Source organism: Phyllobates terribilis, unplaced genomic scaffold (assembly GCF_046119375.1).
Source record: "Phyllobates terribilis strain yellow unplaced genomic scaffold, ASM4611937v1 Scaffold_2__4_contigs__length_985480577, whole genome shotgun sequence".
Lineage (NCBI taxonomy): Eukaryota > Metazoa > Chordata > Amphibia > Anura > Dendrobatidae > Phyllobates > Phyllobates terribilis.
Genome location: NW_027362762.1, coordinates 221,180,924 through 221,208,355, shown reverse-complemented (window position 1 = coordinate 221,208,355; position 27,432 = coordinate 221,180,924). Strand labels below are relative to the sequence as shown.

At 44.2% G+C, this 27,432-nt stretch overlaps 1 protein-coding gene across 1 annotated transcript in view; it reads left to right on the top strand.

Moving 5' to 3' along the window:
* Window positions 1–27,432, top strand: part of CNMD (chondromodulin) — a 112,848-nt gene that overhangs the window by 60,951 nt on the left and 24,465 nt on the right. Inside the window, exons 5-6 of the mRNA XM_073663931.1 lie at window positions 12,721–12,874; window positions 21,294–21,484. Coding sequence (XP_073520032.1) covers window positions 12,721–12,874; window positions 21,294–21,484 — 345 coding nt within the window. The remainder of the gene's footprint in view (window positions 1–12,720; window positions 12,875–21,293; window positions 21,485–27,432) is intronic.

The following is a 27,432-nucleotide window of genomic DNA, read 5'->3' as shown; positions in this document are numbered from 1 at the left end:
TTCTTAGACCGTGAACCAGGTGAATTCACAAATAGCAATAATTAATGGAGCCAGGAGCCTGTCTAGTACACTGTACTGCAAAATCAGTCTATTATATCTAGACAGACCACTGGCTTCCTGATCTTTCAAGGATATTCATATGCACTTGATGTGCTTGTGTAATACATCATATAAATTGCTGCCTTTAGGTCACATCACTTCTTCGCGGGATAAATTATCTCAGAAAGGTTGCTGCAGAGACAGCTTTACGCAGTGAAATTAGACAGTATTAGAAATGTTAGTGCCCACATAATTGTGTTTATTACCTTTATTTTCTGATTCTCTTACCAGATATGCATACACTGTACATCATTCATACCCCAGACACGTGTCATGGTTATTTTGTCCTCTGTACAGATCAAAACCAATTACTAGGTGATATTCTCAATCATAATTATGGCTCAAAATCTTTGAAAGCATTTTTGTACTAGATTGCTTTTCATGGCTGACGCATACAGGAGGAGAGATATATTTAAGATAATTGACACCACTAAGAACATGAATAAAATGTGATATATTAACTTGAAAAATGATACAATTATTTGGTACTAGACACTGAAGTAAAACATTGTACAGGCTTAGCACGTAACTCCTCTGGAAGTCTAAACACTTAGGTGTGGTCAAATTAACCCTCATTAATATCTCTTAGGGCTCTTGCAGACGACCATATTTTCGATCCGAATGCAATCCAAGAAAACATCGGATCACACTCGGACCAATGTTAGTCTATGGGGCTGTGCACACGTCCGATTTTTTCCTCGCATGCATGATTTGCATCCGAGATCGCACTTGGCCATGCAAGTCAATAAGTTAGTGGAAAAAATCAGACCCCACTCACATGACATTCAAGTGCGGTCTTATTTTCATAGACTAGAATTTTTTTTTCTCCATTTTCTCCATATCTGGGAAAATCGGATCAAACTCTGAGTGTAATTAGCATAATCGGACCGATTTTCTCAGATGAGAGAAAATATGGTTGTGTAATCCTAGCCTTATCCTCTTCATGGCATACTCCAAAGAGTTTAGGAAACAGAGATATGGAGGACTGTTTGTGACTCTTGAGCATGGCTCTACATATTTGGGGAGGTTTATTAAAACTGTCTAAACCAAGGTTTTGTGTAAAACCAAGAACACCATGACAGACTCCCAATAGATCTAAAGACTAGGTTCACATCTGTATTCATGCTTTTGGTTTTCTGTTCCGTCATAAAAACAGAAAACTAAAATATTGGCAATGTCTTGGCAATGTTGATCCATTACTTGGCAGACAAGATTGACTATAATGATATCTGTCATTGTACCAGAAAAAAACTGCACTACATCTTGTGCTCTTTTTCACAGCATTTTTAATCACTGATTTGTGAAATCAAATCAGTTTACATCAGTGGCAGATCACAAGATATACTTAAAAAATAAGCAAAATAGCCAAGAAAGTATAACTATGTGATCAGACTACACACGATTTGTTTGTAGTCTGTAACCATGGAGACACAATAATCTTAACAAGATCATTGCTGTATTTTAGATGCAAGAGATCAAATAAAAGAAAATGATTATAAAGATGAACCTATTGTAAAAAGTATATGTTGGTGTCCAGACTGAGTATGAATTAAAATAAAGTTTTCTAGGACTTTTATATTGACGGTTTATACTTAGAATAGAATATCAATAACTGATTGGGCTGACTCTCAGCACCGCCATCAATCAACTCGCTTAAAGGGAGTCTGTCAGCACAGGATAACTGTTCATACCAAGTACAGGCGCTCGGTGCATCATGGCGGGGCCAAAGATTTAAAATCACCTTCCCACCTGTTTGGTTTCCATCTATCTCTGCCCTTCTCTGGCTCTATACAGCTAGAGCTGTCAATCAAAGAAGAGGGAGGGGGTGGAGATTGAGGGAAGATAAGAGGGTGGGAAAACATATTTCAATGATTGGCCTTTCCTTAGTGCACCCAGCGCCTGTTCTTGGTTTTAACAGTTAGGTGAGAGTCACATGAATAACTCAGATGAGGATCGCAACGCAATGCTCGGACTGGCCGTCGCCTCTCCTCACGGGAGTGTGACAGCATGTATTTCTATGTAGCTATCACGCTCAGGTTGGGAGAGCTGACAGCCAGTCCAAGCATTGCGTTGCTTCTAGAGAATGTAGAAAGCTGTGCTTGGTAGGCACAAAGGGGACATGGCAGTATGTGTAATTATGTACTGTTGATTCCCTTTACAACGGAACTGTTACTGTAAATTATTGCTTTGCTTATATCCCTCAACTGAATTCAATTCATTCTATCCTCATTTAAACAGATTTGATATAATACAATAGTCAGGATCCATCCGCCTGCCAAAATGTGTTTCTTCTAAAATGAATTGCCAAAAATGTTTAAAAATGATATAAGAGCCGGCTCCTCCTGTGTGCCGTGTCTGCGTCCCCCTACTGGGGATTTTATCTGTGTAATAAATGGTTTCACAGTCAATTTATATTTCAGAAAAATCAACATCAGCTAATTTCACGTGGTGTCATAAACTAAACGGGACATGAATTATGCACTGCTCCACGAGATGCTCTGGTATACCCGTTTATTCATCTGATGGCTGAATGTGGATCACTGCATACAATAAAGAAATCCCCCCTGGAACATTAATTTGTGCAGAGGAAAGTCATATGAACCGAATAGTCCACATCCCGTATACAGAGTGGAAGTGGCAGCGTGCAGTGTTGTGCTGACTTATCCAATGTCATGTTTATGGCAATGAGAGCAATTACTGTAATATTGTCACATTTCTAATGAATAGTAACACTGTCTATTCACAAGGGTGTAATACCTTGTCCTACCCAATGATAGCACAAATCGCTTTTGTATTTTAATGCTGCATGCATTCCTGCAGTCACCTGAATAATGAAACATAATATCCAATCGTACTGTCATAATGTATTACCGTGTGGCAAACACACAGCAGTTTAATGGATCAGTTTCGTCCCTCGAGTAAGTGCAGGTTTCAAATCATCGGATGCTCTGCACGACTATAGGAGAAGATATGTAATAGTGCGAGGAGAAGATATGTAATAGTGCGAGGAGAAGATATGTAATAGTGCGAGGAGAAGATATGTAATAGTGCGGTCCTGGTGGCAGATCTCGGCGTGATGATGTACAGTCATGTTTATGGTAATTGTTATTGGCTGGATAAACACAACGTTTAGAAAGAATTTCATAAAGATGTGATAACGTGGTCGAAGCCGAGTATCAGAAGGAAACACTCAGAGTTTTTGTAAGGACAGATCTTGATATCCTTGGTGCTGGAGAGCTGGCAGTGCTGGAATGTAATAGCAACGTATATAACATAGATAATATAGAACCTTCTAGCAGATATGTGAAGCTACACATTTCCTACATGGAATACATAGATTTCAAGTAAAAAAAACAATATACATTTTTCCCTCGTGTACAATGTGATGGGTTTAATTTGTAATCAAAGTCTGAAAATCCAGCATCAGCTAGACCTAAATTTCTCAGACATACAGTACAGACCAAAAGTTTGGACACACCTTCTCATTTAAAGGTTTTTCTGTATTTTCATGACTATGAAAATTGTACATTCACACTGAAGGCATCAAAACTATGAATTAACACATGTGGAATTATATACTGTACTTAACAAAAAAGTGTGAAACAACTGAAAATATGTCTTATATTCTAGGTTCTTCAAAGTAGCCACCTTTTGCTTTGATGACTGCATTGCACACTCTTGGCATTCCCTTGATGAGCTTCAAGAGGTAGTCACCGGAAATGGTCTTCCAACAATCTTGAAGGAGTTCCCAGAGATGCTTAGCACTTGTTGGTCCTTTTGCCTTCACTCTGCCGTCCAGCTCATCCCAAACCATCTCGATTGGGTTCAGGTCTGGTGACTGTGGAGGCCAGGTCATGTGGCGTAGCACCCATCACTCTCCTTCTTGGTCAAATAGCCCTTACACAGCCTGGAGGTGTGTTTGGGGTCATTGTCCTGTTGAAAAATAAATGATGGTCCAACTAAACGCAAACCAGATGGAATAGCATGCTGTTGCAAGATGCTGTGGTAGCCATGCTGGTTCAGTATGCCTTCAATTTTGAATAAATCCCCACAAGTGTCACCAGCAAAGCACCCCCACACCATCCTACCTCCTCCTCCATGCTTCACGATGGGAACCAGGCATGTAGAGTCCATCCGTTCACCTTTTCTGTGTGGCACAAAGACATGGTGGTTGGAACCAAAGATCTCAAATTTGGACTCATCAGACCAAAGCACAGATTTCCACTGGTCTAATGTCCATTCCTTGTATGCTTTAGCCCAAACAAGTCTCTTCTGCTTGTTGCCTGTCCTTAGCAGTGGTTTCCTAGCAGCTATTTTACCATGAAGGCCTGCTGCACAAACTCTCCTCCTAACATTTGTTGAAGAGATGTGTCTGCTGCTAGAACTCTGTGTGGCATTGACCTGGTCTCTAATCTGAGCTGCTGTTAACTTGCGATTTCTGAGGCTGGTGACTCGGATAAACTTATCCTCAGAAGCAGAGGTGACTCTTGGTCTTCCTTTCCTGGGGCGGTCCTCATGTGAGCCAGTTTCTTTGTAGCGCTTGATGGTTTTTGCAACTGCACTTGGGGACACTTTCAAAGTTTGCCCAATTTTTCGGACTGACTGACCTTCATTTCTTAAAGTAATGATGGCCATTCGTTTTTCTTTGCTTAGCTGCTTTTTTCTTTCCATAATACAAATTCTAACAGTCTATTCAGTAGGACTATCAGCTGTGTATCCACCAGACTTCTGCACAACACAACTGATGGTCCCAACCCCATTTATAAGGCAAGAAATCCCACTTATTAAACCTGACAGGGCACACCTGTGAAGTGAAAACTATTTCCGGTGACTACCTCTTGAAGAATGCCAAGAGTGTGCAAAGCAGTCATCAAAGCAAAAGGTGGCTACTTTGAAGAACCTAGAATATAAGACATATTTTCAGTTGTTTCACACTTTTTTTGTTAAGTATATAATTCCACATGTGTTAATTCATAGTTTTGATGCCTTCAGTGTGAATGTACAATTTTCATAGTCATGAAAATACAGAAAAATCTTTAAATGAGAAGGTGTGTCCAAACTTTTGGTCTGTACTATATATATATTTTTTATTACATCATGCTGGTCCTGGTTTAAAAAAAGGGAGAAGGAAGATTTAGCCAACCTGTTTAATTAATTTAAAGAGGGGGGGGGGATTAAAGATCTATTATTATTATGATTGTTATTATTTATTTATACATCTTCAATTCTTATTGAAACTTCTTAGGGCTCGCTCACAATGGCATATAACACGGCCGAGTGCTATGTGATGTTTTATATGATAGCACTCTGCCCAATGTTATATTATGGTGCAGAGCAGATCTGCGATTATTTTCTCAAAATAAAAAAGCATGCTGCAAGTGCATCCGATAATCGGATCACGCACACCCATACAAGTCTATGGGTGCGTGTGAAACATCGGCGTGCACTCGGCTGTCATCCGAGTGCAGTCTGATTTACACAGACAATGGAGAAGATGGAAAAATTAAGTTCTCCATTTTCTCCACACCTGTGATGCGATTCTCTCATGTAAGAGATTTGGATCACACTAAGATGACACTCAGATTAGACTCTGACAGAGTCTGAGCTGACTGTCATTAGCATAATCAACCCGATTCTCTTGCATGAGGGAATCGATGCCAGTGTGAGCGGACCCGTAGAGTGAGTGAATTATTGTTATAGAGGTATTCTGGTTATGCCAAGTTATTATTTATCCACAGGATAGGTGCTAACTGCTAGATCGGTGGGGGTCTTATCACTGAGACTCTTATGCTCCCATTTGAATGGAGTATCCATTTAATTCAAAGTCTATAGGACTGACAGAGAGCAAAGTACAGTGTTATCACCACCAGTTCCATGGAAAATGATTGGAGCTGCAGCGACTGCTCTCTCCAAACCGTTCAGGCAATTGGTGGAGGTCACTACAGTCAGACGACCACTGATCTCGCTGTTATCTTATAGCCAGTGGACTTTTATCTTTTTCAATGGTGCTATGTGAGGACTTATTTTTGCATGGTGAGCTGTAGTTTTTTGGGGGGTTTTTTAACACAAATTTTTTTTTTACCATCGAGAACTTTAACCTAAGTGTATTTGATCATTTGCACTATACGCTGCAATACATTTATATTATGGTATGTGGGGAAATTAACCATCTGGTACTAAGATGGCGATGACAGGAGCCTTCAGTGAAGGGGGGGTGATGGGAGCCAAGGAGACCCCTCTACTGGTTACAACCACTAAAATTCTGTTTTTATAGATAGATCCAAGTGGTTAAATGGCAGTGATCAGAGCTTTCTTGTGTTTTCTACTAGTAAGGGCACCAGCAGGCTGAGCCCTTGAATCCACTCCATCCACTCTTACCCTGACATGTATGATACATGTATGTCTCATATCAGGAGGGGGTAAAAGGGGTATTGACATCTCAAACAGCGCACTTATAAAATATCCATAGGTTGCACATGTAGCCTTTAAAGATATCCCAATGTTTAGAAGTGTTATGTCTCATTTTCTATAACTATACACATTCAATGGCTTTTGCTGTGTTAAGATTTAACTTTCTGCCACATGATATCTTTCTTGTGTGTAAGTTTAAGGAAGGCTACATCTATAAAAGTGTATAGTAAGTCTCACCATTAATGGGATCCACATCTATCTTGAGCATGGGGTCCCGCTGTGTTCTGCTTACAATGAATCATGGGTCAGAATTCTCCTACAAATGAATGGGAATTCCGACCTCTCCACTGCCAGCGCCACATTGGAGCATCATCCTTACATTAGATGCAGGTCCTATTAATGGGATCCGCAGCGACTACACATTTTTGGTGTATCCTATGGATATTTTTATAAATAACCATGACACTTATAGATGCACTTAGAGTGAATTTATTATAGAATGTAGAGTGTGAGTCACATCTCTTTTAAATACTTGAACAAAGGTTTTATCCTCTTGGACCTTGTTCACATTAGTATTCTGAATCAGGCACTGAGTTCACTTTTGCCCACACTCATGATTGTCTGTGCTATCCTGATTCATCATACCAATGTGAACAAGTTTTCGATGGGACTGAAATGTATTTTCAAGTATTCTGTGTCACGTTTATACAGTTATTTAAAAGAGATGTGACTCTCATCCTACTTTGCATAATAAATTCACTCTAAGTGCAGCTACAAGCGCCAAGGTTATTTATCCGAATATTGTTTAATGGACTTCCTACCATTGAGAACTGGATTTCCTATCCCGGAGTACTGTCCATAAGGAATTGATGATATCCTATAAATATGGGAATACTCCTTTACGTCTAGCTTCTGTGATCTTATTGTGCATAATGATATTTTAGTTCTATGTTATATGTGTAATACCCCTTCATTCATTAATGTTCATTATTTTGCAATTCCAAGCCTTTCTGTGCATACAAACAAGGACTCACATTGCTAGAAAGTGAAATACTGCTTTACTGGATGCTACAGAACTTTTTTCATTTCAACTTTTACATAAAAGCAGAACGTGTTACTGTGCAGTTTCTGTTCCTGCATCAATTATATCTGAATTGTTCCAGGTAGTGTAATTTTTTGCACCTCGTGTCACTTTCATAGTTGAAATAACAAATCCCCCCAGTACAATGACATAAATACAGTCAGGCAGATGGCGGCACAGTGGATGCTGATCTTCACGTATGGCCTCCGCATTGTGAGGGAAGGTAACGTGTGTGTTTAGCTAGTGTTACAAGTTTCATGCCCGTCAGCTCTGTTAGTGGGATATAAATAATCAATGTGCATGCTTTTCACACCTCCGAATAGAGGCCACTCTTCCACATGCTCCATCTATGAGTAATTAAAACACTCATTTATGGTGCTTGTTCAGTTAAGAAATGATTTGTCATAATAAAGATGGAAAGCAGTTACCCTAAAAGGGGTTTTCTCATTAAATTACATTTATTTATGTATCCAAAGAACCCCCAATAATCACAAGAACGGGGGATCTCAGCCCACTATTGGGATGGAACAGCAGTAAAGCACGCACTGGCGCTCCATTCAGAGTCTATGGGACTGCCAGAGATAACCAAGGACAGCGCTTAGCTATCCCCAGCTGTCCCGTAGTTTGAATAATGACTTTTTATGGGGGACACGGGACACCCATCCTTGTGATCAGTAGGGTCCCAACATTGAACCCCAAGCATTCAGCATTCATTGACTAGTGACAACCTTTGGCAAAGCTCTTAATGTATCTCATTAATACTAATATATTAATTTGACATCAACGTTAATAGGTTAATATTGACAGGTTAATATCGACATCAGAGTATAATGGAAAAAAAAGAAGCCATATAAGGGTAATATAACATGTCTCCCTGTCTTATTCGGTATCCATCTTTTTGTGTTATGCTAAGACCATAACACTTTAGTTAGCTTTAGGTAGAAGGAGAGTCCACCAGTTTTCGATCCTCCCTGGGCCAAAAATCCATGCAGACAGATAAGAGAAGTAAAGAAAAATGAGGAACCTTTGGTACAGTGCTGTGACTTTGTATCCATTAGGTCAATCAGGATTCCTCTTTAATTAGTCTTTTGGATATATAGGTGTGGGATTATCTACGCGTTACGGGACCAAAGAAGTCCCTTTCTCAATAATAAAATACCGTGGTTGTAGAAGGATTTCTTAGAAATGTGTCCGCAGGGGGGGGGGGTTAAGCCTTATCTTACTGATTTGACTGTTTGCCTTTATAAACCTGTACACTGTTTTCTTAAGGTGAGTGTTTATTAACCAATTCACAAGATTAAAGAAGCACTCCTCTTCCCATCAAAGTTTTCATCCTCTTAATATATTGTAGTCATCATATTATATAGCAGTGTGTACTTAAAATTACTCATTTTGCCTTTCTACACAGTTAATTCTTCTCTTTTAAATCAAGTCAATGGCATCAAGTGATTACAAACTGACTAGCTGAATCCTTCTATTTAGAAACAGGAAGTCAATGTTCTCTGCATGAGTCATGAGTCACTGCAAAAGTCCCTGATGGGGGAGAAGGGAGCAGTTGGGTCAGGAGTTGAAGAGGGAGATGATTTATGCAGGGACAAGAGACGTCCTGTTTCTACATAGAGCAGAGAAAAGAGAAGAATTTACTGGGTAGAAAGGGAACATGAGCAATTGTAAGTACACAGTGCTATATAATATGATGACTGCAATATATTATTAGGATAACACCTTTGATGGCAGGGCTTCTTTAAGCACTCAGTATATTTACCAATCAGCTGTCGTTTACACAGGCAGACCGTGCTTAGCAATGCGCACTGAACAATTTGTAAAAGATCGGTCAGTACCCATAGGCGGCCATTGTTAGCAGCAGAGCTCGTCTTGTTGCATTTGATGATGTGTTCCTGAAAGAGAATCATTTATGCAGCACAAAAGATCATTTCATTGGGTGAACCAGGATAGTGTTCATTCAACGAGTGATCGGCAGCCTCTTTACGCTGCAAGATTATCGCAAAATGAACTTTTCTAGGAATTCTCGTTCACGATAATCTTAAATGTAAGTTTTTAATTTTTTATTTCTAATCCCAACAATGCAGTACTAACTAACTGTTGCCACTAGGTGGCTCTGCTGTGATGTATTAATGTTAATAGTAAGAAGTGCAGTCAACATGTGGCTGAAGCCTCATGTAGTGCTAGAGTAGCCTGGAGAAGTAAAAGGATATAGAAGCCTTCAGGGAGATTTTTTTCTTAAATGTATGTATTTCTGCTAAAAACAGTTGTGCTAAAAGGTTTCATAAAGTATCTTGCCTTTATGCATCACAGTAAACCCATCAGTGAGCTTGTGATTACGACTGAGTTTATAGTCTTATCTTTCTTCTCCTGAACAATATACTAAACCAATTTACAACCAGAGAAAAGTTGAATTTTGATATGGTGATAAAACAGCTTTAAAGATCATTCTGGGCAGATAATGCTTACAAACCTTGCAGTCATAACAAGCTCACTGACTGATTTACTGTTAACTCTTTGTATGGTCTTTCTGTACTGCGATACATAAATACCATGGGATCTATTATTTATTATGCTTGCTTATATAGCGCCATCATATTCCGCAGCACTTTACAGACATCATCATCACTGTCCCCATTGGGACTCACAATCTGAATTCCCTTTCTGTATGTCTTTGCAGTGTGGGAGGAAATTGGAGAATGGGAGGAAACACATTCATACATGGGGAGAGCATACACGCTGTCACAAATGAAAGATTCCAATTCAGACATTCCAATGTCAGAAGAGAATATACCAACATAATGAGGAACAAAAATCATAGTTTGGACTAAATTGGTGTCAATCTTGTGCAAACGTATGAGTAGACATAAAACAAAGAACATTTTATATTATGTGCAGGTGCACAAGGCATCATGTACTGATCAATCGTATACACACATTTTACAATAATAATGGGAGAGATGAAAAAGAGTTTTGCCTGGAGCAGGAGTCCTGCGACATCTTGATCTTCTGTTTGTATCTTTGTCAGTGTTCGTTCCTCAGTCCAGAATAAAATGCCCCCCGAGTAAATATCAATCAGGAGTCAAACAGCAGAGACCAGACGTGGCAGCGAGCATTTTATAGTCAAGGGATTCATCATATTTAGGTTTTTAAAGTCACTTTCCTTGTTTGTTTTATAGTATTTGTTGATATTTTTTTTGCTCTACATTCTTTAACCCCTTAGTGACCGGGTCAAATTTTTGAAATCTAACATGTGTCACTTTACGTAGTAATAACTCTGGAGTGCTTCAACATATCTTATTGATTTTGAGACTGTTTTTACGTGACACACTATACTTTGATAATGGTAAATTTAGGTTGATATGTTTTGTGTTCATTTCTAACATTTTCAGAAATGTGACAAAAAATTTTAAAAAAATTGCAATTTTCAAACTTTGAATGATTATCCCTTTAATACAGATAATCACGCCACACAAAAACATTAATAAATAACATTTCCCTCGTGTCTGCTTTACATCAGCACCATTTGTAAAATGTTGTTTTATTTTGTTAACATTTTGGAAGATTTAAAAATATAGCAATTTTTCATTTTTTAAAGGAAATTTACAAAACGTAGGGTCCTGTTCAGTTTTGAAATTACTTTAAGGGTCCTATATATTGAAAAACCCACAAAAGTGATACTATTTTGAAAACAGCGCCTCTCAACATATACAAAATTGCTTTTCAGTAATTAATGCAATGTTGCATGACAAGAATGAAATAATGTATTTTTACCACTTAATTGTTGCTAACTTCTGAACAGGCCACTATAGCTAGAAGACTTTATGGCCGTTATGTGGTCATGAATTGCCATGGCAAACACCAAGACCATATGATGAAGCTCTGATCTCAGGGTGCCAATAGGGTTAAAGAGGAAGCCCTCACACTCTGTTACCCATCTGAATGCTGTAGTCACTATCGACAGCAGTATTTAAGGGGTTAAGCGGCCTCGGTTGGTGCCAACACTGATCGTGGCTGATGCAGCAAGTTGTCAGCTATAGTGTACTGCTGACAGCTGCTGGATTATCACCTGTTGGGGGATGCTAGTCTCTTATATCACAGGTCAGTGTTAAGTCGTATTGGTGGTTATTGAGGGGTGTTCATGAATTTTGTGCAAAGTAAAAAATGTACTTTATTTTTGTTTATAACCTTTTTTGAGACTGTAAAAGTCATATATTTAGTAAAATGGAGCAAAAAATGCATCAAAATGTCTGGTATACGTAAAGCCACTTTGGTGGCAGGGTCACCTCTATAACAGTCATACCTCAGTCTGAAACAAATATCTATTGTCTCTGGAGCCCTGTCTAGGTGGCTATCAAATATACTTCTCTGGAAAAAAAAACAATGTGACCACAGGGTTCTTCTACTTTTTCCAATAGTCAAGCCAACCATTATGAATGTGCAATGTCTGGTGCATTATTTTTCTTGCATGTAATTCTTTTCAAATGATCATTGAATGATACGTAAAATGGCGTTATTGCTCCCAAGAATTCTTGAGTGGGAATTCTTGATGGCCAACTAGAATATCTAGTCTGAATGAGCCCTAACGAAGGAAATGTGAAATGTGTTGTTACAACAAAAAACCTTATGGCGGTAAGGAAAAAGGGTTAATCGCTCATCTTTGTTCCTTAGTAGCAATATATCATCTGATGCAGTATATTTACATGTGAAAAATCACAATAACTGGTTCACACACTCATCTAGAGCATACTCACGTTAAGGTTAGTCCACAAGGATTTCCACCGCTGAATACTTCACATAGAGACTCACTTGGCCTATATTCTACCAGCTCATATTTCATTTTTAAAGTATGTTAGTTTTAATTTATAGATAAAAAATCAAGACCTAGTTTGAAAAATGGTGTTACGCTTTAGTTAAATTCCCATTTGCATAAGTGGAAGATAAGAAATAAAACCCTTTGCTCTCTTTGATAAATGTGAGCCTCAGAGTCCTCATTAGATAAAATACTAATATCAGCACACAAACACTTACATCACACATTAATAATAAACTAGTAAAGTAAACTCCAAGCAATATATACACATACATATTGGGCTTTATAGTTTACATGTCTTATATCTTGCCAGGAAGATGAAGTCATGCCGGCTAAGTTTGATGAAAATTCTCTTATCTGGGTGGCTGCAGACCAGCCTGTAAAGGATAACAGCTTCCTGAGCGCAAAAATCCTGGAACTGTGCGCAGATCTTCCCATCTTCTGGCTCCAACCAACATATCCCAAAGGTGAATTTTCTATTTTGAGGCTTTCCAGAGTTAAACTACTTCTGCAAGTATCTTAAGTATTGATTGTATTAAAAACTCAACAGGAAAATATTAACATAGCTAGTAGGATGAGAGTTCACTTACTATAAGGGGCACAGGAAACAGGTCAGACTAGAACACATCTGGATATTCAACCATTTCATTGAACTGCAGCAACTAACAAGTTTCCATTTAAAGAGGCACTCACATTAAGTTTTTTCACTAAATCTGTGTATATGTGTATGTAGCGTAGCGTTTGTGTTATACTCAACTACCGCCATCTTCTCCAGTATCCAGCACCATTCCACTCCTTCTCTCAGTGACGTCACCACTCTACAGACTCTCCGAGTCATACTGTGCTCTGCATGGCCTGGAAGTGGGGTTTACAATGTAAGTCTATAGAGCTTCAGAACGAGACTCCATAGGCTTACATTGTAAAAGAGTCTTCCGGGTCACGCATAGAGTATATGTAGCGTGGTGCAGGGCAGTAGCCGCGAGTGACGTACTTGTCTCCTCCTTTTACGCCCCGGCGTGCTACATGAAAGTGTGAGTCCTGGCTGAGTGTCTGTACTCGTGTTGCAAAGGCTTTGTGCCCATACAGGCCGTCTGTAGCCCAGGTGTTGGCTGGTCAGGACCAAGGATTCCACAGTTCAATAAAGGAGATTCCTGTTCAAAAACACAGTCATTACTGAACAGTAAGGGCTAAGTACAATGGATAGCAGGTACAAAGTCTTATGGATGTTTCCTTTGCAGTACAAAGCATTTTCACTATACAGTATGTTTCCTCTTAGTCTACTCCAAGGCCGGTCAGCACACTGTTTCACCCTACTTCGTCACAACCCAGCTTCTGTGTCACAGTCCTGATCAGCAAGCCTCTCTTTCTTCCACTAAGGGTGATGTGGATCTACCTCTCGGACCCCAACCAGTCCCACAAACTCAGTCCTGTTTAGGCCCATTACCTTCGGCGTTTGCAAGCTCAGGTTCATGACTCTGGGTCCGATCTAAGGACCCTTTTCCAGAAGGCCTCTCTGTCACGTTGGTTACTTCAGGATCTCGCTATTTCTGTCCCTAGGTCCCCTTTTAGTGTAGATCACCCCATGGCAGCACTGCACACTTCATTCTCCAAACCCTATCTGCCTAACTATCAGGAAGTTGCCTCACTGTCTTCCCACATTGCCATTCCCACTATGGGCTAGTCTCAACTCTTAAATCTATTCTGTGTTACCCTGACGTCACTATCTTATCCTACACTGTACGTTACTAACATTGCTTATCTTATATTACTTATAATACTATACATGACCACATCACAAAACAATACAACACGGTATATACCAAAGACGCACGACACTATACATGTTGCAACGTGATTGGTGTCTTCAGGGGTAGGAACGCCACAGCCATTGTCCACCACCCTTACACATACAGTGAGCTGGATAGTCTGAAGAGTGGTGACAGCACTAAGAAGAGGAGTCGAATGGTGCTGGATACCGGAGAGAGCAGTGGAAGGTGAGTATATTAACACACTCACACTACACTACATGTACACACACAGGTTTAATGAAAGAAAAAACTTCATAGGAGGGCTTCTTTAAAGTGAAATAATTATTAGAATTATTAAAATTACATCTGGCGCTGTACTTTTTACAGGTATTTGCTGCCATAGGCTCACTGTAGATCACTAAAGTCTAGCAGTACACATAGGGCATTACATGGGTTCAGTTGACTTCCTATAAGGTCTTGCTATGGTACCTAGAGTTTTCTTCATCATGCTAGAAGATCACTGTGTGTCAAACATGGCCAGTGCCGGGTCACTGACCACATTTACTGGCTTAATAAACAGATGCAATTTCTTGCAGAGTTATTTTCCTATTATTGTGCTAATTGTGTACTGACGCTGCAGTGGAGTAATCTCAGTCCCCATGAGCACCTTCCAAATATCCAATTTTAATAAAATATGAGGCCGTATTTATTGAACAGGAATCTTGTCATTATCATTTGACATGTATAAAATGTATTTTTTTTTTGTAAGGAAGATTATACAGCACACTTATACAATGAAGGTACATCACAAATGCCTCCATAGTTGGCTGAGCACTCCCCCTCCCATCAATCAAAATTTTTAATTAGAGCTGGATCCTACCTGCTCTTTACATTTGGAAGCTTTTAGCCCAGGAGAGGCATGTTTGATAAATATTCGGTTTAGGGTCCCATCCAGGGGTGGATTAAGAGTAGCAAGGGCCCCGGGCCGTTTAGAAGGCGCGGGTCCCCCACACACACACACACACACCTGATGTATCACATGTCACATGATCACCTGTGATAGATCATGTGATAGTTCACGTGAAATTAATTTGGCACAATATTAATTATAGTAATTTTTTTTAGGCTGTGTGCCCACTATGCGTTTTTTAAGTGTTTCCGCAGCGGCAATTCCGCTGCAGAAACGCTTAAAAAACGCTTGGTAGAAGGTCTGCCATGTTCCCCAATGATAATCCGCATGTGCACATGCTGCGGAAATTTCCGCTGCGGATTATCATTGCGGAAAAATCCGCAGCATTACCAATTATTTTGCAGAAGCGAGGTGTTTTCGCCGCCATTGACTTGCATTGGAACGCATGGAATCCGCATCACTGCATCTGCACATGCGGATTCCATGCGTTTCAATGTGCAGATGGTACCCGGGTGTGGAGGACAGGAGACTCTCCTCCGGACCCGGGTTCCATAGAACCTGTGAAAAAAAGAATAAAATAAAAAATAAATATTATACTTACCTTCTGATGGCCCCCAGTGTCTTTATCCGATGCGTCCTGGCTTGCCGGCAGCTCGCGATGGTCTGAAAAAGACCTGCCGTGACGTCATTTAGTCATGTGACGGGTCACGCGACCGCTGACGTCGGCAGGCCATCAGAAGGTAATTATATATTTATTTTTTCTTTTTTACCATTCTTTTACGGTCACACTATATAAATCCATGCTGGTTGCATGGATTTATATACAGTGGTGGCCAAAAGTATTGGCACGCCTGCAATTCTGTCAGATAATACTCAGTTTCTTCCTGAAAATGATTGCAATCACAAATTCTTTGGTATCTTTATCTTTATTTAATTTGTCTTCAATTAAAAAACACAAAAAGAATTGTCCTAAAGCCAAATTGGATACAATTCTACACCAAACCTAAAAAATGGGGTGGACAAAAGTATTGGCACTGTTTGAAAAATCATGTGATGCTTCTCTAATTCGTGTAATTAACAGCACCTGTAACTTACCTGCGGCACCTAACAGGTGTTGTCAATAACTAAATCACACTTGCAGCCAGTTAACATGGATTAAAGTTGACTCAACCTCTGTCCTGTGTCCTTGTGTGTACCACATTGAGCATGGAGAAAAGAAAGAAGACCAAAGAACTGTCTGAGGACTTGAGAAACCAAATTGTGAGGAAGCATGAGCAATCTCAAGGCTACAAGTCCATCTCCAAAGACCTGAATGTTCCTGTGTCTTCCGTGCGCAGTGTCATCAAGAAGAATAAAGCCCATGGCACTGTGGCTAACCTCCCTAGATGTGGACGGAAAAGAAAAATTGACGAGAGATTTCAACGCAAGATTGTGCGGATGGTGGATAAAGAACCTCGACTAACATCCAAACAAGTTCAAGCTGCCCTGCAGTCCGAGGGTTCAACAGTGTCAACCCATACTATCCGTCGGTGTCTGAATGAAAAGGGACTGTATGGTAGGATACCCAGGAAGACCCCACTTCTTACCCCGAGACATAAAAAAGCCAGGCTGGAGTTTGCCAAAACTTACCTGAGAAAGCCTAAAACGTTTTGGAAGAATGTTCTCTGGTCAGATGAGACAAAAGTAGAGCTTTTTGGCAAAAAGCATCAACATAGAGCGTACAGGAAAAAAAAGAGGCATTCAAAGAAAAGAACACGGTCCCTACAGTCAAACATGGCGGAGGTTCCCTGATGTTTTGGGGTTGCTTTGCTGCCTCTGGCACTGGACTGCTTGACCGTGTGCATGGCATTATGAAGTCTGAAGACTACCAACAAATTTTGCAGCATAATGTAGGGCCCAGTGTGAGAAAGCTGGGTCTCCCTCAGAGGTCATGGGTCTTCCAGCAGGACAATGACCCAAAACACACTTCCAAAAGCACTATAAAATGGTTTGAGAGAAAGCACTGGAGACTTCTAAGGTGGCCAGCAATGAGTCCAGACCTGAATCCCATAGAACACCTGTGGAGAGATCTCAAAATGGCAGTTTGGAGAAGGCACCCTTCAAATATCAGGGACCTGGAGCAGTTTGCCAAAGAAGAATGGTCTACAGTTCCAGCAGAGCATTGTAAGAAACTCATTGATGGTTACCGGAAGCGGTTGTTCGCAGTTATTTTGGCTAAAGATTGTGCAACCAAGTATTAGGCTGAGGGTGCCAATACTTTTGTCTGGCCCATTTTTGGAGTTTTGTGTGAAATGATCAATGATTTGATTTTTGCTTCATTCTCTTTTGTGTTTTTTCCTTGCAAGCAAATTAAATGAAGATAATAATACCAAAGAATTTGTGATTGCAATCATTTTCAGGAAGAAACTGAGTATTATCAGACAGAATTGCAGGGGTGCCAATACTTTTGGCCACCACTGTAGTGTGACCAAGTTGTCAAGCACTTTCCAAGTGATGCTAAAATCGCTTGGAAAGCGCTTGTCCACTCGCATGCAGAAATGCATGTGAAAAACGCTTCACATCCGCTTGTCCCTGGCAGGAAAAACGCATGTACAATCCGCATGTACAATCCGCATGTACAATCCGCATGTGCAATCCGAATTTGCAATCCGCATGCATTTTTTCTGCCAGGGAGATGCAGAAACGCTCAAAAAAAATCCGGAGCATTTCTGCATCATGGGCACATAGCCTTACATTAATTGTATGACTCAATATTGAGCACACGTAGCCATCTATACACGGCGGGAGGCCGCACGGTGCCATCTATACACAGCGGGAGGCCGCACGGCACCATCTATACACAGCAGGAGGCCGCACGTAGCGATCTATAGACAGCGGGAGGCCACATGTAGCCATCTATACACAGCGGGAGGCCGCACATAGCCATCTATGCACAGCAGGAGGCTGCACGTAGCCATCTATACACAGCGGGAGGCCGCACGTAGCCATCTATACACAGCGGGAGGCCGCACGTAGCCATCTATACACAACAGGAGGCCGCACGGTGCCATCTATACACAGAGGGAGGCCGCACGTAGCCACCTATACACAGCGGGAGGCCGCATGTAGCCATCTGTATACAGCGGGAGGCAGCACGTAGCCATCTATACACAGCAGAAGGCCGCACGTAGCCATCTATACACAGCGGGAGGCCGCACGTAGCCATCTATACACAGCGTGAGGCCGCACGGTGCCATCTATACACAGCGGGAGGCCGCACGTAGCCATCTATACACAGCGGGAGGCCACACTGTGCCATCTATGCACAGCGGGAGGCCGCATGTAGCCATCTATGCACAGCAGGAGGCCGCACGGTGCCATCTATACACATCGGGAGGCCACACGGTGCCATCTATACACAGCGGGAGGCTGCACGGTGCCCCCCCCCCCCGAGAGACAGCAGGAGGCCGCACGCAGTCACGCACACACAAACATATACAGACATATGCATACACGCATAAACACATTTGAAACACAAAAATACATATAAACAGACATCACACAATGATATCTGCCTGCACACACATACACTCAATCACACACACACACACACTCTCACACACACACTCTCACACACACTCACCATCTCAATGCTCCAGTCCTCCTGATCCTCTCCGGTGCAGCAGTGCAGGCCGGGCGCGCACTGCGTGACGTCACACTAGCAGACACGGCCGCGCACAGGGCCGTGTCTCCTAGCAGTGACGCGGCCGGGCCAGCACAGGGAAGTTAACAGCTGCAGTGCTGGCCCGGCCGAAGAAGAAGTATCAGCCGTGCGCCGCTGCTGGGGGAGCGGTCCGGGGGCCCCCCTGCCACTGTCTGCCGGTATGTGCCACGGCGCCGCACATATAATGAGGGCAATCTGGCCATAGACACCCCGGAGCCCCGGGTCCCCTGGAGGCCCGGGGCTCCGGGCGGTAGCCCAGATTGCCCTCATTATAATCCGACTATGGTCCCATCAAAGAAAGGTATGTTTTGTCTTGGCTGGTGGGTTCTCATGAATTGGCTAATTTATGCACTAAGTACCTGTATTTTGTAAGTATATTCTATATAGCAGGGATGGAGTTTAAATTTCACATATTCAATGTATACAGAGTGCTGCTGTATTCTTATATACAGATAGATTAGTTAGATAGAGAGATAGATGGATAGATAGATAGACAGTTCCTACCCCTGAAGACACCAATCACGTCATGTATATAATGTCATGTGTTTTACATAAAATGTGTTATGTGAAATGTGAACTAAGTATTGCGGTTTTAGTGAATATTGTGAATAGACTATGATATGGTAGCGAACAGCATAAGTAACTGTAGCTAACTGAAGGTATAGGATAAGATACAGTTAATTTCTGGGACTAGCCCAAAGTGGGAGCAGAACAGTGCTAGTGAAAAGCAGGCACTTCCTGATAGTCAGATAGGTAAGTATAGTGGGCAAGGTCACGTTCAAGTTGCAGTGGGCAAGCAGCTATCGCTCATGGTAGTGGGAGGCCTTACTAGAATCCCTTGTGGGAATTCCTGCAACTTCCGGAGAATGGCTCGGTATGGGTACAATAGAGAGTGCCTTATCCTCTGGCGTACAAGGGACAATGGACGTTGAACCGCGAGAAGAGAAGGCAAAAAATCCCAGATGGACTGTGGGCATGGACGAGAGATCTCAGTGGCTGAGAGAGCCAGTGAACGTAGGGATAGTCTAGGAGGAATGCATTGCGATGCTGAGGACGTGCTGTACTAAGGAAACAAGGAATAAGAAGTGTTGTTGTCACGCAAGGAGTGGGAAAGACTTAGTGCAACACAGAGGCAAGAGGGAAAGGGAGCCCAGACACTAGGGAAAGTGGAGAGTAGAGACCTCCTATTTGGGTTTAGTGTCACCCTGTATCAACTACTGTCCCTATATTGGCTCTTCACCAATCGCTGCATGCATGCCTCGCCTGACTTTCCCTGGTATATGGCTAAGGCTAGGGTAGGAAGGAGATGAGCACTAGTCAATCTCCACTAAACTCTATAGATAACAAGGGTAGACAAACAGTGGGGAATAGCTTAGCTTTAGATGACTCCAAACATATGCGCACACGGTCTCAAGCTCCAGAGAGGAAGAAGTACTGCTCTTGCTAAAGCCTCACAAGTAGTAGTGAATATCGCCGGCACCTCTCTCTCAGACACACCAGGTATTTATACACCCAGGCAAGGGAGCCAATTAGCCAGAGGGAGGTAGCCACTAGGTCCTAGAGACAGCCAGCCTGTAAGAAGATGTCTGTAATGCCAAACGTAGAGCTCTCCTGCAACCAACTGCAGGGCGACTGTCTGTCACCTCTGACACACCCGTGACAGTTGTGCCCAATACTGCGTGTTACAATTTGATGAACTTGAACTGTCCAGTAAACTTCTGCTTGTTGAAACGATCTGCATGTCCCCTAAGAGAGGTGTGGCAGCTCCGGAAGATGGAGGCCTGGAGAAAGCAATGGCCTGCTGCCTACAAGTGACTGTGATCCACCCCACACATGATAGTACATTGGGGCCGGCACAATATGGAGCAGCAGCTCGGTCATGGCTACTGCCCGCGATCACTTTATAGATAGATAGAGAGATGTGGTTTGAAGGAAGATCTTTGATCACTAAATTTATTTGAGCTAGTTGCTTTAAAATATGACTACTTTATCTGTGAAATGAAACCAAGAAACCAAAGGATGCATTTTAATTTCCACAAATGTTTTCTATCCCACCTCATTATAGTGTCTCCTGGGAAGAAGAGCTTTGCTGCAGAGACCTGCAGTGTCAGTTGCTAATCCTAGAAACAAGACTGTGACTATTCTATCAGCTGCTGTGCGGATTAACATTCTAGAAGTTAACCTTTGATGTTTACTTCACCAGGAGAAGTGCTATAATGTATAATTAACTGTCATTCCAAATTGTAATAGTGACTGTGTCATACATAGCAGGCCCAGCGAGGCTGCTAAACTGTTCCCGATCTGATTAGTGAATTCAGATAGTGATGACACCATTATCCTTTCACGGTCACCTTATGAACACTTATTACTTCCATCAACATCCAATGTAATAATCTTTTCAGCTCAGTTATATGACAATTTGGCTCCAGACCTGCAGGATGTATGAAGTATTTCACCCAAATGATATAGAAGACGTATGTATTGTTAAATACTATTAAATTTACTTTGTATTTCCATGTGTCTAGAAAATCCACGGGGTAAAAGGGATGTTAGAAGGAAAGTCAGGCAATCTCAGAACCTAAATCTGGACCAGTTTGAGGCTGCAGCAGAAGAGGTCAACACCAGGCGTCAAGGAAACCGTCGTGCCCAACAAGTCAATGAAACCCGACCATCCTCTGAGAGAGTGCAAGATTTCAACCCGGAGAACCCATACCATGTAAGCCATCCATTACCTGGCTACCTGTACTAATACGATCCATATATTTCTATCTGCTATTGACTCACCCCCTGGGCCAGTGCTGTAGTGCGGCGCGCTTGCGCGCGGGGGATACCCGAAGCCGGATCCGATGGGGGTAGTAGTCTTCGTGTGGCGGTGACCCGGTCCGCGCCCAGGGTGGTCAAACTAAGTGGCAGTTATTGGTATGATGGTATTAGTGTCCGACTACGCCACCCGTTGAATGCGGTTATGAAACCGCCGCTGCAGGGCAGACCGCTGAGGCCGGTGGTATAGGTGTGCAGCAATGTTGATATAACCCCCAACGGGAGAGGTATGGCCTCAGGGCAGCGGATGTGGGTGATGTTGGGAGTGATGGTGTGGATGTCCCAGCACTAACGGTGCGACAAGGAAGCACGGAAACGCGAGGGTACAGTTCAGGGCCTTTACTGATGGTACAAGGCAAATTCCCCCGGGAGTACTGGCTAGTAGTTGGGGCCTGGTTAGTCTGCGAGTAAGCCGGAGTTCCCCTGGCCAGGTGGAGTTGTAGGCCTTCCCGTTAGTCTGTACCCTTCCTGGCTACCCTGCTTTCGGCGGTTACAAGTAGCCCACGTCCCTGGGTATACCGTGTGGTGCTCACCCGTATGGCTGGTGACCTGGGGCCTCCTGTTAGCCTCCGCTCCGGGATGGCGGTGCTGGTCCCTTCGTTGTGACTGAGCCTCCGGGCTTTTATGGCCAGAGGACCTGGAATCCCCTGCCGGATGGATTCTGCTGCTGGGTATATCTTAGTCCCCACAGCCTCGGACTCCTGTGTCCGGTTTTAGTACCTTCTCCCAGGGCGAGCTCTGCACAGCTCCAGCCCCTGGCGCTTCTCCTTGGCTCCTACAGAGCTCCTGATGTCTATCTGTCCCTGTTTCTGCGTGTCCAGACCAGACTCCGTCTCTGTCTGGAACTCCTCTCCCTAACCCTGCCTCAGCCCCAGTTTATGTAGAGGAAGTTCTTCCCCTCCCAGGACTGAGCAGGAGGTGTGGCATGCTTAGGATTCCTGCCCAGGAGACCTCCCACCTGCTCACAGACGTAATACTGCTATTACTGTGGAAACCAGACCCCTGGGGTGCCACATTCCCCCCTAGTGAAATTTAGTACTCCCGGACTAAACATATTTTTTTTTTTTTTTTTTAAAACATAACACGGGAAAAACAATAACAATTAAATACATGAGATGGTCACGGCGTGTCCGTAACCGGGAAGCAATAAGGGTGTCCATTTCACCAAAGAACAGGGAGCCGTAACCAGGTAGGGGTCTGTCCTGCCCCGAGTCTTCAACAGTCTTTAGTCCATTCCTGGGTTACGCTCCAAACATATTTACAACAGAGTTCCGGTTACTCACTGTCCATAACCTGTCAGTCCATATAAAGAAATCTGTAACTGAAAAACATAATTAGCAACGGCTACAACAAAAACAGGTAAACATAAAATAGTTAAAGCAACTAGCCAACTTAGATTCTCCAACGTACGGGCAACTGGCCTCTGGTAACCCTAGTGGACCTACGGAGCTCACTAACTGGTCCTGCACTACAGGGTGTAGGAGGTGTTATGGGCAGACTGGGCAGCTTTCTGCGCACTCTTTGGCTCACTAGGGGCACGGCAGGCTCACTACTAGCAGAGGGTTGATCCTCCTGTACTGCTGGTGTGGACTCTTCTGCCTCTTGGGCCGGCTGCTCTTCCAGCTCTACTGGTTCCTCTGTAGGCACTTGCGGGGCTGGCTGGAGAAAGGTGAGGACGGGTACCACGACAGCACCGTTTACTTGTGTCCAAGACCGGGGGAAGCCTCCGAGTACAGTCCTGATCATTTCTTCCCTTTCCTCTGCGGGTCGAGGGTTTTCTTGATCTTCTTCTTCAGGGTTTTGCAGCTGCTCGGGACACTTCTTCAGGTGGTCTCTGGAGACAACGGCTGTGGTTTCTCCTCCATCCTTACTGATCACGCAAATCTTTGGGCTCTCATGGCTTGATGGCAGTACGGTGTACGGGTCCTTCTCCCACTGGTCGTCCAACTTGTGGAGCCGTCTTTTCCTCTTCAAGACCTGCTCTCCAGGTACCAGGGGAACAGCGGGAGCATACTGATTATAAGCCCTCTCTTGCCTTTCTCTAGCTTGAGACAGACTTCGCTCCACGCTCTCCTGCACTTTCCGATACTGCTGCTGCCGTCCTGTATCCCAGTCTGCCTCTGGCGAGGTGTCCTTGGGCGTCAGGACTCCCATATCCAGATCGATAGGCAGCTTACCAGGTCTCGCTCTCATTAGGTAAGCCGGGGTACAGTTGGTAGAACCTACAGGGATGTGGTTGTATAGGTCCACCAGATCAGGCAGCTTCTCAGGCCACATACTGCGTTCTTCCAGGGGCAATGTTTTCAGGAGGTCTATCACCACCTGGTTCATCTTCTCGCAGAGTCCATTAGTTTGTGGGTGATAGGGCGTTGTTCTTATCTTCGTGCAGCCATACAGGTTGCAGAACTCCTGGAAGACTTCCGCTTCGAAGGCTGGCCCTTGGTCTGTCAGCACTTGGTCCGGGTACCCGTGTGGACGGCAGAAGTGCTGCTGGAAGGCTCTAGCTGCTGTTTGAGCCGTTAAGTCCTTGACCGGGACCACCACCAGGAACCGGGAGTAATGATCTACGATTGTGAGGGCGTAGACATACCCAGATCTGCTTGGAGCCAGTTTCACATGGTCCAGGGCTACCAGTTCCAGTGGCTGTCGGGTGATGATGGGCTGCAAGGGAGTCTTCTGGCTGGCACGGTCCTTCCTTCTTAGGTGGCACGGTCCACAGTCTCTGCACCACCTCTCGATGGCTCCTCTCATGCCTACCCAGTAGAACCGCTCACGCAATAAGAACTCCAGCTTCTTCCACCCGAAATGTCCTGCTCCGTTGTGGTACGCCTCCAGAATCATAGCCGCGTCTCGTCTGGGGACCACTACCTGCCAGGTCAACTCATGTGTTCGAGAGTTAACCATTCTCCGGCACAACTTCTCCCTGTAGAGGAACAGCCTACTTTTCTCCTTCCACAGTTGCTTAGTCTCTTCTGGGGCGTCTGGGTCCAGACTGGCATCGGCTTGGGTCAGCATTTCCTTCACCAGACGGACTGCAGGATCACTGTCTTGCGTCTCCGCCCAGTTGTAGTGGGGCAAGGGATTGAACGTCGCGGAGCGCCTGTCCTTCACACGGTGGGAATACAGGGTAATCCCATGACGGTGGAACGCAGGGAGCTCAACTTCTTCCAGATCTTCTGGATCTTCCCCTACGTCCGGTAAGTTCGGCATTCTAGACAGGGCATCCGCGTTGGCATTTGAGCGTCCTGCCCGGTATTTTATGGTGAATTCAAAGTTGGACAGGCGAGCCATCCATCTCTGTTCCAGAGCACCGAGCCTTGCAGTGTCCAGGTGTGTCAACGGGTTGTTATCCGTGTACACGATGAATTTGGAGGAGGCAAGGTAATGCTTGAAACGTTCGGTCACTGCCCACACTACTGCCAGGAACTCCAGCTTGAATGAGCTATAATTCTCAGGGTTCCTCTCAGTGGGTCGTAGCTTTCGGCTAGCGTAAGCGATTACTCGTTCTTTTCCTTGCTGGATCTGGGACAGCACGGCTCCTAGCCCGATGTTACTTGCGTCCATGTGGAGGATAAAGGGCTGGCTGTAGTCTGGATATGCCAGGATTTCATCCCCCGTGAGGGCCATCTTCAGCTGGCAAAAGGACTCCTCTTCCAGCTTTTCCCACCTGAAGGGCGGCTTCTGGTTTTTGGCTTTTCGAGATTGACCTATCAGGAGGTCCTGCATAGGGGCTGCCATTTTGGTGAAACCGGGAATGAATCTTCGGTAGTAGCCTACCAACCCGAGGAACTGCCGCACTTCCTTTATGCTGGAGGGTCTTGGCCAGTCCTTAATCACGGTGATCTTATCAGGGTCAGGAGCCACTCCGTCAGCACTCACCACGTGTCCCAGGTATTGCACCTTTGGTTTCAGGAGGTGACACTTGGAGGGTTTCACCTTTAGGCCGTAGTTTGCCAGAGCTTCGAACACTTCTGCCAGGTGTTTCAGGTGGTCCTCGTAGGTCTTGGAATAGACGATGACATCGTCCAGGTATAACAGGACCGTCTCGAAGTTCCGGTGTCCCAGACAGCATTCCATCAACCGTTGGAAGGTTCCTGGTGCGTTGCAGAGCCCGAACGGCATACAGTTAAATTTGCTGAGACCCATCGGGGTGGTGAATGCGGTCTTCTCTCGGTCTGCCTCTGCTACAGGAACCTGCCAGTACCCGCTAGTGAGATCCAAAGTAGAGAAGAAGTTAGCAGATTTTAATGCAGCTAAGGACTCTTCTATCCTTGGTAACGGGTACGCATCTTTGTGTGTGATACGGTTGACCTTCCTGTAGTCTACACACATTCTCATAGTGTTGTCCTTCTTTTTCACTAAGACTAGTGGAGCTGCCCAGGGGCTACAGCTGTCCCTGATTACCCCAGCCTCCTTCATGTCTCTAAGCATCCCCTTGGCGTGTTGGTAGTGTGCAGGGGGTACGGGTCGGTATCTCTCCTTTATGGGAGGATGGTCTCCCGTGGGGATGTGGTGTTCTACCCCCTTTACTCGCCCGAAGTCTAACGGGTGTTTACTAAACACTCTCTCGTACTCTTGAACCACCCGATAGACTCCTTGTTTCTGGTGTGAGGGAGTGGAGTCAGTACCCAGATGTAGTTGCTGACACCAGTCCTCCACTGGTTTCTTAGAGCCGTTACCTTCCTCTGGTTGAGATGGAGGCAAGGGTTCCACGGCCTGTACATAATTCTGGTTTATGGTGAACAATTTAGCTAGCGTGGCATACCGGGGCAGGTGTACTTCTCTCTCACCGATATTTATGATGCGAACGGGCACCCTCCCATGGCGTACATCGACCACCCCCCGTGCTGTCAAAATGGTGGGCCTACTGTCCGAGTAGACGGGTTCTACCATTGCTTGGTAGTCTCTACCTCTTAGACCAATAGCTGCCCGGCACCAAATCATCATCTCACTTTTTGGGGGCATGGCAATAGGGAACAGGTCACACATTCTCACGCTACCTATCTCACCACCAGATAGTTCCACCTGTTGCCGCTTCATCAGTGCCCGGATCTCTTTTTGGAGCACACGCTGCTGGCCGGAACTGGCGTTCTTGGCAACCTGCTGTAAAATGAGAATCACCTCTGCAAGACAATTTTCAATTACATTGGTTCCCAGGGTGATTCTAGGGTGACTCTCATGACGGTCTATGTCCACTATAATCAGTCCTTGTGCCGCCAGTTCGACTTTACCGATTTTAATGGTCACCTCCTTGAATCCCACCTGCGGCACGGGCTGACCATTGCTGGCGATGATACTCAGGTCGTCGTCTGGGTAGCGGGTTATGTCCGAATCATTCCAGTACTGCTTGAAGAGCACGTACGGGATGGTGGTGACCTGTGACCCAGTGTCTAGTAGGGCACTCATAGGAATGCCATCCAGTACCACAGGCAAGATTGGACGTCCCCCTACGTATTTATCACGCCAGTTTGATGGGCCTGATGGTCTTATGCCTGGGGGTTGGCCCTCTACCCCAGGTTGTGCCCGTTTAAATGACAGTACCTTGCCACATGTCCGGGTTGATTGCAGCGGCGGCAAATAGGTCTTCCGTCCTCGTTGTATCGATCGCTGGGTCTTCCTCTGGCCGGTGGGGTCCTCCTTGGTCGGCGCCACGGGATGTCCTCCTGTCCGGATGCCAGCTCGATCTTCCCTGCAGTAGAAACCTGTAAAGACTGCACAGTTCGGGTTAGCGCGGCAACGCTTTTAGTTAGCTCTTGGACCTGATGGTGCAGGTCTGTAGCCGGGTCACTGTTTAAAGCCTGCGCATCAGCTCCCACAGGCCCTGCAGACAAGGGCGCCGTCTCC